The 13833-nt window shown below is 41.4% G+C and overlaps 1 protein-coding gene across 1 annotated transcript in view; it reads right to left on the bottom strand.

Annotated features, from left to right (window-relative positions):
- Positions 1-232: 232 nt before the first annotated feature.
- The window catches only part of itih5 (inter-alpha-trypsin inhibitor heavy chain 5), a 43511-nt gene continuing 29910 nt past the window's right edge, over positions 233-13833 (bottom strand). The window contains exons 9-13 of the mRNA XM_068059791.1: positions 12993-13826; positions 10901-10954; positions 7548-7664; positions 4733-5110; positions 233-567 (exon numbers count right to left, since the gene is read on the bottom strand). Coding sequence (XP_067915892.1) covers positions 257-567; positions 4733-5110; positions 7548-7664; positions 10901-10954; positions 12993-13826 — 1694 coding nt within the window. The 3' untranslated portion in view covers positions 233-256. The remainder of the gene's footprint in view (positions 568-4732; positions 5111-7547; positions 7665-10900; positions 10955-12992; positions 13827-13833) is intronic.

The following is a 13833-nucleotide window of genomic DNA, read 5'->3' as shown; positions in this document are numbered from 1 at the left end:
TTCGCTCATTTACAAAAAGATTCTCTGGACTGCGACCTCAAAAACATTGGATACAGCCTGAGCTTTTAAAATGTTTCCCATCTATGAAAATCTCTGGAGAACATCTGCAGAGGAATCTTATAAACTATGTGGTTGCCAAGGAAACAAAGCACGACATTTGTAATTGCGAAAAAGCCAACTAAATATTACAGTTTCAACAGCTTTAAAATAAAAAGCGGTGAAAAACGGACATTATATTCGATTCCCCCCACTGAAGTTAAAGTTCAATTGCATTGCTTGTGCTTGTCTCAAAGAGATGTGACACAAGATAATCTTTGTACGATCCATCAATCAGATTGGCAGCATTGTTCTTTGCGAACCAGCAATCGACCTGGTGCTGCCCATTGTAAATCTGTCTTTGCTTTTTCACCACAGGCACGAGTCGATTTTTAATATTTAACATGATCCTTGACCCCTTGGACCCCTCACTTCCTTCAGTCCAAGCTCCTGTCTGGTTTTGCTGTCTTGCAGATCCAGTTGTATCTGGAGACGCTTCAGTGATTTGGACATCACTGTATAAGAACTGGCCTGCAGGAGAAATATTGATATAATGTCTGACACTGAAATGAAATATCGAACAATGCATAGACTAACCCTTCAAAAAGCAGGATATGCCAATTTGATTGGGGATAGGAGATCAAAGTTTCACTGTAAATACACAGGATGGAAGACATAGAATCACTTATAGATTTTGGACAGCAATGGGAATTACACATTTATTTTATTTTCTCCCTTTATCTTCCCTCCTTTCCTAATGGTGTTGATTCTGTGGAGGTGGAATCTCCTGGGGCAGCTGTCCTCCAGTATCTCATTCAATTGGTCATTCGTCATGTGTGAGCTCTATTTATATGTCAGTGTCCAATTTTCATCGGCTGTTGGTTGGGGCGCCCTATAGCCAAATCCTACACTGTCTGCACCTGATGTCCTTCGAGTCATTTTAAGCAGAGTTCACTGGACAACAGGAACATTATGGAAGAACTTTTAAGAGTGACCAGATATTGCTCAAAAGCGGATTTCACCCCATTCGAAAATTTACCCTTTTTGTTTCAAATGAAACAAAATTGTTGGAAAGAACCATCAAGTTCTTTTACCATCAAAGTGTTTTTTTGCTATTTTGAATCAGAATATGATGAAACTGCAAATGCAAATAAGAAATCTATCAAGTTTTTGTGAACAATTTGTGTTTATTTTTAGTTCAAAACATTGGGTTGAGGTCTGAGTCTGACACGAGATCAGTCACTGACCTTTTACCTCTGAGACCATGAGGCTGTGGATACTGGATCAATTGAAAATTTCAAGAATGAGATTAGATTTTTGTTGGGAGGGTATCAAGAGCAATGGATCAAAGGTGGGGAAATAGATTTAGGTCCATATCAGTCAGCATCTTATAGAACTGTGGAACAGTTTTGAGGGGCTGAATGGTCTACTTCTGTTTCTATATTTCAGAGTGATGATGCAAAAGGTTTTAGCCTTGATTTTAACATCTAATTGAAACATATAAAATTCTTAAGGGATTTGACAGGATAAATGTTGAGAAAATATTTCCCCTGGCTGGGGAATCTAGAACACAGGGTCAAAGTCTCAGAACAAGACATTAGCTAATTAGGACTGACATGAGGGAGAAATTTCTTCACTCAAAGGGTTGGGAAACTTTGAAATTCTCTATCCCAGAGAGCTGTGGATGCTCAGTCGCTGAGTATATTCAAGGCTGATGTTGATAGATTTTTGGATATGAAGGGAATTTAAGGATATGGTGATATTGAAGGGAAGGTGGTGTTAAGGTAGCAGAGCAGCCATGATCTTGTTGAAAGGCAGAGCAGGCTCGAAGGGCTGAATGGCTTTCTCCTGCTCTGATTTCTTATGTTCTTATGGACCAAGATTGGGCAGGTGAGGAGTGAGACAAATATCAAACTATCCCAACCCCCAACCTCACCAGCATGAAACCCGGTGATCTTAACTCCCAGGTCTTAAGTGGATGCCTCTGGTCAGCCGCCCGCACGAAACAGATGAGAAGCAGTAATTGGTCAGTGAGCGGGAACGGAAAGGGAAAGCCACCAGCCAGCATTAAATGAAAAATTACCATCAAGAAAATAACCACATTTATCTGCATTTCAAGGTCCCTCTGCTCATCTGAGGTTTGGGATTGAAGCAGATTGTTGGGACATGATAGAGATAGTTTTACTCTGCTTGCTGTCCCTGAGCAAGAAGCGCTTCACACTTACATTTGGTTAAATGGGTTACGTCACTGCTTTTACCCCAGTTTTAAGAGCTTGCTGTAGTTAATGAGAAAATGGTGTATTGCACAGCACTAACATCACTCATCTAATGAGCACATGTGGTTTAGAAACTTCTCCTGTATTACTTCTGGCAGCAATTAGTATTCATGTAAAAGTGAACTCTGATGAGAGGTATTTTTGCCCCAAATTGAGCATGTTTTTCACAGGAATCGGCTGTGCTTGGCTGTGCTGAAACCTGCAAGTGTTTGGAAAGGACTACATTGCACACTTGCAGCTTGGATGTCAATTAACCCTGTTGACTGTGCAGTTCTACAGTGTAACTTAACCTCTTTCCACATATTACTGTGTGCATAATGTATCTTTTACTTGCTATTAGCTTACATGACTCATGCAATCCCTCCTTCCACTTGGAATCATAAGGATGTGAAAACGCCAAGTTTCTGTATGCCATCACAGACAGCTGTCCACGGGAATAAACAAAAGCATTCAGTCTGCCTGCTGGGCTTGAATGAAATACTGCACACCATTTTCTTCAATTACACACGTGTTTATAAACTTCAGGCATAAACTCATCACATTATGGTGAGGAAAAGCAAACAGTCATGATTAATGCATTGTAGTAGTCCCTTTTATGTGGCCCACCTAAGTGTTTCCTTAGCACTATTCCTGCTGCTGTCTACATCAGCAGCTGAATGAGAATAGTTTATTCTGGACTCTGTAAAGGAGGGGGTTTGATAGCATAGTGGTTATGTCACTGGATTAGTAATCTAGAGATACAAGTTCCAATACAGCTAAGAATTTGGGCAGCACAGTGGCGCAGTGGTTAGCACCGCAGCCTCACAGCTCCAGGGATCCGGATTCGATTCTGGGTACTACCTGTGCGGAGTTTGCAAGTTCTCCCTGTGACCGTGTGGGTTTTCGCCGGGTGCTCCGGTTTCCTCCCACCGCCAAAGACTTGCAGGTGATAGGTAAATTGGCTGTTGTAAATTGCCGCCAGTGTAGGTAAGTGGTAGGAAATATGGGATTGCTGTAGGGTTAGTATAAATGGATGGTTGTTGGTCGGCACAGACTCGGTGGGCCGAAGGGCCTGTTTCAGTGCTGTATCTCTAAATAAATTTAAGTAAATAAATACCTCTAGATGTGGAATGCTAATGTCAGTAATGATAATCACAAAAGTACTGGATTGTGGCAAAAACCAAACTTGTTCACTAATGTCTTTTAAAGAAGGAAATCTGCTGTGCTTACTTGGTCTGGCCTACATGTGACTCCAGACCCACAGCAATGTGACTGACTCTTAAATGCCCTCTGAAATGGTCAACCAAGTCACTGAGCTGTATTCATAAAGGCAGCTCACCACCACCTTCTCAAGGGCAATTAGGGATGGGCAATAAATGGAAGCAATGCCTACATCCTTTGAATAAATAAAATGCAAGCTACTAAAAAAAATGGATTGCATATTAGTTCTCTGTAGGTCAGCTGAATTATAATTGAAAGAAGACAGTTTCATCTTTATTTGCTAATTATGGCTTTATAGCCAGCTATGATGCAATCGGAACTCTTCTGAGTGCCCCATGAGCTAGACAATTTCATAAAGAAACTCTTGCATTTATACAACAGTTATTTCGGGAACATCTCAAATTGATTCACATTCAACAAATTAGTTTAAATTGCACTGACTGCTATGTAGGCAAACACAAAAGCCAGCAAGTATTGTTGGACAAAATGTCAGGAAAACTCCTTGATCTTGAATGCATGGATCTTTAATACCAAATTGAGTTGCCAAATAGCGACTCAGGTTAATGACAAACAAAGGGAACTCTGCACTCCCCCAGCATGTCCAAAACCCACCTTGACTCCCTGAATCTGCTTAACCTAAACTACCCTCTGCCAAGGAATGGCCCTGGCATTGCCACCCCTCAATATGTAGCACTCTGTCACAGGATGTGGGCATCACTGGCATTTATTGCCCATTCCTAAACAACTCAGTGGCTTGTTAGGCCATTTCAATGACAGCTAAGAGTCAACCATATTGCTATGGGTCTGAAGTCACATATAGGCCAGACTGGGTAAGGACAGCAAATTTCCTTCTACAAAGGACATGAGTGAACAAGATAGGGTTTTACAACAATCCAGTAGTTTCATGCTCACCATTACAGATTCTAGCTTTTGATTCCAGATTTATTTAATCAATTGAATTTAGATTTCCCAGCTGCCGTCGAGGGATTTAAGCTCATGTCTCCAGATTATTAATCCAAGCCTCTATTAGTCCAATGATAACATCACAATGCTGCAATAGCCACATAATATACCAAATTGTTTTGTTAAGATCCTCAACGCGTGATGTAACCTTTAATAGCATAGTTTAAGAAACTTTGTAAACGTTGTTAAATTTCATAAAAATATCACTGCAACACACACTGCCAAAATATAGCATTTAAAAAGCACAGGCTACTTACCTAAGAGTCCATGAACACTGGAAGAGAGGCCCTTGTTGTTGAGAATGTAGAATCCCAGGTGATCTCTCTGATAGGGTGCAGGATTCTTATACTGATGGACCAGGATGACAAAGGAGATGTACTCCTGTATTGTCACGGTGACCTTAGATTTGGCAGTTATGGAAACCACTAAGCCCTCGCTCTCTACCTCTATGGTTTTATCACACGATAAAATAAACCTGTCTCGGCTGTCAAAGATGACCTTGTGAGGTGTGATTTCAATATAGGAGCGGGAGGGTTTACTGACAATGATAGTAATGGCTCTGAAATAGGTACGCTGCTTCTTATGACCATTGGGAGGTGCTGGAGCTCCAATCAACTGCCCATTTACTGTCACTCCTGCCAGGAACAGAAGCCATTATTATTATTCGATATCTCAACATTAAAGTCATTACCAGGCTGAAAAAATTCATATAAATCACAATCACCTTTGAAATCACCGATCAGTGTGACTTAGCAAAAAAAAAAGTAGACAATATGTCATTTATTCCTTCAGTTGGACGTGAACAACAATGACTTATATTTATATAACATCTTTAATGTAATAAAATGTCCCAAAGTGTTTCACAGGAGCATTGTAAAACAAAATATGGCACCGAGCCACATAAGGAGAAATTAGGTCAGACGGCCAACAGCTTAGTCAAAGAGGTAGGTTTTAAGGTGTGTCTTACAGGAGTAAAGTGAGGTAGAGGTGTAGGTGTTGAAGGGTTATTATTTTAGGGATACATGTATTTTTTTTCACACAGAGAGGCCAGTAGCTACAACATCAGATTGATTTAGCAAATCCACTTTGAATCCTAGTTTCAAAAGGCATTTCTGCTTCATTACCCCTGATCTTTGGCCAACTTATTCAAATTGTTGGGGACTCCCATGTAACTCAAGTGTATTTCCTGATAAGTCAACTTTAAGGCTTGGAGCTACAGTACTGAAGACTACTGAGACACTTCTTAAATCTAGAGGGAACAGTTCAATGTTTATGACTCTGCGTTTCCACAGTGGTTGTCCCAATTTTCTATTTAGTCCATTTCTCTGGGGTTCCACTGTTCTCAGAGGGAGATCAGGAGAATCCCACAGAAATTCAGGGACTATATATTTAAAGGAATCTGGTCTTCCTCCAAAATGTCACTCAACATAGTGCTGGAATTCACATTGAACTACATCTTTTTGTCACAAAATTTGTATGTGATGTTGTTACAACAGAAATGAGACTTCACTGTTGAGCCCGAGATGAGCTTCCAGCCTCATCATCGTGCCATCACTAAGACCGCCTGTTTCCACTTCTATAACATCGCCCAACTTTGCCCCGTCTCAGCTCATCTGCTGCTGAAAACCACATTCATGCCTTCATTACCTCTAAACTTGACTATTCCAAAGCACTCCTGGCTGGTCTCCCACATCCTAATCTCCATAAACTTGAGGTCATCCAAAACTCTGCTGCCCATGTCTTAACTCTCACCAAGTCCTGTTCCCCTATAACCCCTGTACTCACTCACCTACACTGGCTCCCGGTCAAGCAACCTCTTGACTTTAAAATCTCATCTATGTTTTCAAATCTCTCCATGGCTTTGCCCCTTCCTCTCTCTGTAATTTCGTCCAGCCCCACAACCTTCCAGGAAATCTGAGTTCCTCTAATTCTGACCTCTTGAGCATTCCTGATTTTAATTGCTCCATCACTGGTGACCACACCTTCAGTTGACTAGGCCCCAAGCTATGGAACACCCTCCCTACATATCTCCACCTCATCAACTTGCTTTTCTCATTCAAGACACTCCTTAAAACCCACCTCTTTGATCAACCTTTTGGTCATCTAACCTAATATCTCCTTATGTGCTCAGTGTAATACTTTCTTTTATAATGCTCTAGTGAAGCACCTTGGGGCTTTTTCTTACATTAAAGATGCTCTATAAATATAAGTTATTGTTTTTTCTCTGTCACATGAACAAATACAATGGCCGGAATTTTACATTGGGCGGGAGGCCCCGCCCACCGGCCGTAAAATCGGTGGCGAGCCCGCCTCCACCAGGCCTGGGAAGCCAAGTCAGGATTTTTTGCTCCCCAGGCCCTTGATTGGTCTTGGGTGGGACTTCCACATCTTTGAGGCACGAATTACCGCCTATTGGAGCTGCCGGCCAATCGACAGCCGGCAGCTCTTAGTCCCAGCAGCGCCACCAGGAGGGGTGGCCACCGCTGGGACTACAACCCAGCCACCGGAGGCAACAGGAAGGACGGCCCAGGAAAGGAGGTAAATTTTTAGGGCCTCGTCAGGGATGAGAGACTTGAGTTATCTGGAGAGAGTGCAGAAGCTGGGGTTGTTTTCCTTGTACCAGAGAAGGTTAAGAGGAGATTTGATAGAGGTGTTCAAAATCATGAATGGTATTGATGGAGTAAATAAGGGTAAACAGTTTCTTGGCAGGAGGGTCGGTAACCAGAGAGCACAGGTTTAAGGTAATTGGCAAAAAAATCCTGAGGTGACATGAGAAAACATATTTTTACATAGTGCATTGTTGTAATCTGGAAGGCGCTGCCTGAAAGGGTGGTCGAATCAGATTCAACAGTAACATTCACAAGAAATTTGAATAAATACGTGAAAGGAAAATAATTTATAGAGGCATGGGGAAAGAGCAGAGGAGTGAGATTAATTGGATAACTCTGCCAAAGAGCCAGCACAGGCGCAATGGGCCGAATGGCCTCCTTCTGTGCTGTATCATTCTATGATTCTAACCTCAATGAGCAAAAAGCAATCGAGCTTTTAAAAATGTTCCAGTTTGTTACCTACCTGAACTCTCATGATCAGACACCAGTCTGAGTATGTTACCTGGCTCACCATCTATGTTAAAACATACGGAGAGATTGCTCAAGGGGAAATCAGCAACAAAATGAGGATCCCCATCAGCTGGATAAGAAACAAACACTACAATTCATACAGGTGGTATTAAATTAATCAACACCCCATAAACAAGTTTGAAGCAAGAGTACATTCAGTTAATTTGTTTGCAGTTGTTGATTATTATTTATCACCTCTTAACTTTTAAAAAAGGAAGACAAGAATCTGAACACATCTACCAGAAATACCTCAAAATTGCATACAATGAGGTACTGGGGGGAATTTTCTGAGGCCAGATATCCCGACATACCCATTTGGTTCACTAATGTCCTTTAGGGAAGGAAATCTGCCGTCCTTACCTGGTCTGGCCTACATATGACTCCAGACCCACAGCAATGTGGTTGACTCTTAATTGCCCTCTGAAATGGCCTCGCAAGCCACTCAGTTTCAAGGGCAATTACAGATGGGCAACGAACGTTGGCCTTGCCAGCGACACCCACATCCCATAAAAGAATTTTTTTTAAAAGTTCCCTCCTTCTCCCACTTTTCCTGGGGCAAGATCCGCGCATGACAACAACACACCCGTCAGTGGCAGGAAGTCAATTAAAGTAATTATGGAGACAATTAGCAGGCATTTTTGGAAGACTGTGGAATTTTGCTGGGGGCGCATGGGACCCATGCTGTGTCTGCAGCTCGTCTACTCACAAGGCGAGAGAGCAGAGTGGGAGGTCAGAGCACCATTAGATCTATATGCAACGGCCACTTTAAAGGACAAAATTGGCAGGACATCCACAGGCAAATGCTTGCAATTGTTTGCTTGTCACCTTCAGATGGATTCACTGCTGGGTATGAGGAATTGACTGCTGGGTCCCATCAGCAGTGTGGCACCTCCATATTCTGCCGCCCTCTCCTTCACCATTCACCTCAGCAGCACACAGCATTCATGGTGGATCTGCCGGCCACCCTTTGCTTCAGGTGCTCTGATTGGCCCTCCCTCATCCCCGATGATGGTCCTGGAGGCGGCTTCTTAATTGGCCTCCTATGGGAATTTCATACCTGATGTCCTACCATTCACATGTCTGGGTTTACGACCCAGAAATGAGCCCGATATTGGGCTCCTGATTCAAACAGCAAAATTTCAACCCAATGAGACTATTGTAATGTAGAAAAATGTGAGAGCCATTTTGTAACTAGATCCTACAAGTACCAACAAGATGAACGGCTATTGTCTTTGCTTTTGGAGGTGTTAATGAGATAGGAATGTTGGTCCGAACAATGTCCTGTTCTTTGGTTGGTACAAGTGGAATTGTACAATGTTGCTGCTTACCCAATGATCTGAAGAGAGGAATGGCCTTCTGGGAAAGGGAACACGTTTTACAAGAATTGGAAAAATAAATGGGGAGTCATTTTAACTTCCCTCAGTTATCCCTTGTTTCTATAATCTAAAGAGTTTTTACAATCCAGCTTCAGTGTGGCTGATTAATCTTCTTGCCTGTTTTTCTGACCTTTGGTGCTGTCTAGCCTTATGACCTTCCTCTAGGTTTCTCAAATGAAAACAAGACTCTGATGTAAAAAGAACATTTTTTTAAAGCATACTAGAGCTTTTATGATCACATGCGGCTATATTTAGAATATTACTTGTACCACAGATAGATCTGAAACAAATTCAATGTAAGGCAGGTCATCCCAGGGAATGGAGGGCAGCTCCCATCCATGTCATTGAGACAGAGGGGATCAAGTGTAAAATGATAGGGGATGAAAACAAACTAATAATGTAAGACTGGGTCTTGGAATAACATGCTGTCACCCCAGCTCACTGACTAGTGAGGCAGCATGCAGGTTTACTGCTGTAGTTCTTCATTCAGTGAACATGTCATCTGGGAAGCCTTTGGGGACCTGCCAAAGGTCAGGACTAAAGCAGAGATCAATGTGGAAAGTCACACAGAGTCACTCACACACCCTCTAAGAGCCAGCTGAAGAATGACTTAGCAAAGACATGCAAGAAGTTCCCTAGACTATATCAAATAAACTGATAATATTATGCTGCATATCAATTCACTTGCCTCTTTAGTAGTTTTGACTTCAAATATTTTCCTTCAATCTCCCCTCTCTCTTTCAAAGGGAATGGAAGCTTGCCACCCACGCAGCTGCCCCTTGCCTTTAGAGGAATGCCCTGACATCACAAATAATGTTTCAGTTTCCAACCCCATTGTGTTTCCCCTCCCTCCAAGGCAAAACTAAAATGCCACATTTTTCAGACTAGCTTCAGTGCCTGGGATGCTTCAATTTTCAACTGTCTCCAGCTGACGATATCTGAAGCCACACTTTCAGTTCCGCTGTTGTTATTCACATCAACACCCATCAACACCCAGCCCCCACCCCCACCATCCCATGCCAAAAATAATTTGGCACAAGTGTAAAAAAATATATATTATACCAAATGATACTAAAAAAAATCTGGCTAAAGTTCTCAAATGCCATCTTGTACAACAGATATTGACTATCAAATAAGCAGGCCACTTTTTTAAGTGTATCAATGCATTTATGTAAAAGTGTTCCGTCCAGTGCTTTAATGGAGATGTCAGCTTGTACAGTATTTTATTCTAACGGGTATTGCTTCCAAACCCGCGACCTCCACCACCGAGAAGGACAAGGGCAGCAAATGCCTAGGAACACCACCACCTGTAAGTTTCCCTCCAAGTCACACACTATCCTGACGTGGAACTATATTGCTGCTCCTTCACTGTCGGTGGGTCAAAATCTTGGAACACCTTTCCTAACAGCACTGTTGGTGTACCTACACCCCAAGGACTGCAGCAGTTCAAGAAAGCAGCTCACCACCACCTTCTCAAGTCATACAATCATAAGGATGGGCAATAAATGTTGGCCGAGCCAGTGATGCCCACATCCCATGAACGAATAAAAAAAATTTAAATAGTGAGCAAAGGAATTTCACAAGAATCTAATAAATATTCCAATGTTAATGTATACACAGAATAATTTCAGGATTTACATCATCAACTATTATTTGCTGGAACAAGAATTATTTCTCTGAGTGGAAAGGATCTTTTTCAGATCTTAACAATTCTATACAGTCAATCAATTATATAGTAGCAGGTCTGTCCTCGTTAGAAAGCCCTGAAATGGTCTTCAAGTTGAATTTAAACAGGCGAACCCTGGGTAATTAGCAGTCTGATGCAATAGTGTGCCGGACACTGTAATTTCTGTGCTAAGACTTGAAGCAGTGGCTCAAAATAACTAGTTATAGGGTCTTTAGTGAAGAGATTCAAAGCTGAAGCACTCACCTGATGTTTTTGAAACCACTATAGTTTTCTTTCTCTTTCTTAAGGAGGTGCTGTCTAGACAAAGAAATGTCAGTGTTAAAGCAATTTTTGAACTTAATTCTGCCCTAATAACATCTGACAATTAACTGGAATACGTTTTTTGATGGATACTTAAAATGTTAGCATACATGTAATTGATGTTGAACACTTTAAGTACTGAATCTCCGAGGCATTTCGTGCCAGTAGTTTCTGTAAGGGTTTTCCTGATCTCCCTCTGTAACTTTCATGGAAGATCAGTGGAATCAATGGAAAAATGATAGACACAGCCACTTATGCTATTTTTCAGGGGTTTGCACTGATCTTCTGTTGAAGGAACCCTTTCTGGCTAATTATCATATGACATCAGTTGTGATGGTGTGCTCTGGTTATTGTAGTTACACAAACGATCGATGAAGACTATAACTATAAATAAAATAAAACATTAAAATTAAAAAAATAACTGGAATGATGCATTTCTCTTGTACACACAGATTTTGTCAATGGAATCTGGAAGTCCTTGCCCCAATTGGTTAATTTTTTATTTATTTTAGAGATACAGCACTGAAACAGGCCCTTCGGCCCACCGAGTCTGTGCCGACCATCAACCACCCATTTATACTAATCCTACACTAACTCCCTATCCCCACCTTTCCTCATATTTCCCTACCACCTACCTATACTAGGGGCAATTTATAATGGCCAATTTACCTATCAACCTGCAAGTCTTTTGGCATGTGGTAGGAAACCAGAGCACCCAGAGGAAACCCACGCAGACACAGGGAGAACTTGCAAACTCCACACAGGTAGTACCCAGATTTGAACCCGGGTCGCTGGAACTGTGAGGCTGCGGTGCTAACCACTGCGCCACCATGGTTAATCCAAGTTTTGTGAAGAGAGCATAAAAGTCAATATTGTAGAGAGCGAGAAACAAGCCAGTATAGGGATGATTTCTTCTCATATAAAGTGGCTACCTTTTATGGGTTAAGGGTTTTTTTTAGAATTATGTCATTTTAATATATTTATTACAGTATTGATTCAATTTTCAGCATCTGTGGTGGGATATATGAGAAAACTAAGTGGTCAACATGAAGTAAATTGAGTAATTGGATTGGTCAGTTTTGTGCTATATACTGATTTGCGAATTGAGTAATTTGATTGGTTAGTTTTGAAGTGATTGCTGGTTTTTGATTGGGAGCTTTTCCTACCTGGCTGGAAGCCAAAACCGTTTGTTGATTGATTTTTTTTTTGATTGGTATTTTGCATTTATGGAATTTTTGAACCTTTTGGCACGGTAACTTTGCACATTGTGTCATTTCAGTCAATCCAATGCGCTGCCCCACAGACATTTTTGAGGAGTGATACTTGGTCGTATAGGGTCTTTTAGTTAAGAAGCCATTGGCAGATTTACATCATGGACTCATACCAGGCACACGTCTTTTAATTATTTAGACAGTTTTCAGCCAATCAGAACATTGTGTTTTAGAACAGAAAAGCTGAATGAACTTCAAATGACTCGGGGAATAGATCAAACTAATAATCAACATATTTTGCTGATTAATATTTATGATTCAGCAATTTTTACAAGGTACGCTGCACTAAATTTGGCACTAATTTATTATTAATTGATAATTTAATTCAGAGGGACCACAAGAATGCACTTGTGGGAATTGGAAATTTCACACAGTTATCGTAGGGGCGGGTTCTTTTGGGATTGGGGTTAAGCCCCATTGAAGGGGAAGATTTCCTGGGCACATTATGGGTAACAAATTGTAAAGGCAGCTTTTATAAATGGGTTTACAATTTTATTACACACAATGCACAGCAAATGCCTTCCCCCAACATTAAGGCGAAATAAAGGGGCTTCAGTGTTCAATTGGCTGTGTTCTGGTGGTCCAGAAGTGACCAATGCTGGCATCAAGGGACTAAAATGGGAAAGTATTCCAAATTCCATTTTAAAAAAGAATCAAAAATGATAAACCTCTTAGAGACAAAATATTTGGCCGATTAGTAGGGCAAAAAGGAATTTAGTAAGTTACCAGCTAACAGCTGCATTCATCATATAAATCTACTTTACCTGGTTTGATTGTTCTGTGTAAACTCTGTGCTCTCTCATCTTTCACCTCAGAAGCATTCATCACATTCTCTGTGGATCTGCTGGTCTGTTCATCTGAGCTCCTCACACTCAGTGAAGTGAGGGGTGTGACAAAATGGTATTCCAATGAAAGATTTCTTGCTCTTTCTGAAAGAATTTCCTTCACTTTGCTACTGCCACTCTTTAGTCTTGATTTCAGTAGTTCTCTTATGGTTAAGTAGCCCCATGCCCTCTGGATTAACTTGGCATCGTTAGATCTGTTTGAACTTTTCTTGGTATCATTGATAATCACATCTGTCTCCAGCATGAGGTGTTTGTCACTCGTGCTTGCCGAAACTTGGACATGCAAATTGTTGACAGTATTGTTTGCCAGCTTCCCAGCGATCACGAGTTCTGATCCATTGAAGTAGTTTGTGAAGAAATTCTGTGTTACGTACTCCACCGCATCTTCAGAATAATCCACACGAATGTCCGAGAGGAGTGGAGTCCCAATTTCATCATAGAAACCTTTCAGTTGGGCGCTGGCATCCTCGTCTTCATAGATCCTCCGCATTACTCCACAGTTTTCCAATGACATTCGCTCGAGAAGCTTGTAATCCACATCTCTTCCTATTCCCAAACTGAAGAGGCAGAACTTGTTTTCAATGGCATTTCTTGTATTGTTTAGGATTTTGTGAGGTTGAACTTCGGCGATTGTTGGGCGCCCATCTGTCACGAAGATGATTAATGATACTGTCCGCACAGTCTTGTCCTGCTGAGCTATGTAATCTTTCAGCAATTTGGATCCAGTCTCAATGGCATCATTTATATTGGTAACTGGGAA

Source organism: Heterodontus francisci, chromosome 27, assembly GCF_036365525.1.
Source record: "Heterodontus francisci isolate sHetFra1 chromosome 27, sHetFra1.hap1, whole genome shotgun sequence".
In the NCBI taxonomy this organism is placed as follows: Eukaryota; Metazoa; Chordata; class Chondrichthyes; order Heterodontiformes; family Heterodontidae; genus Heterodontus; species Heterodontus francisci.
This window is presented reverse-complemented; position numbering and strand designations above follow the sequence as displayed.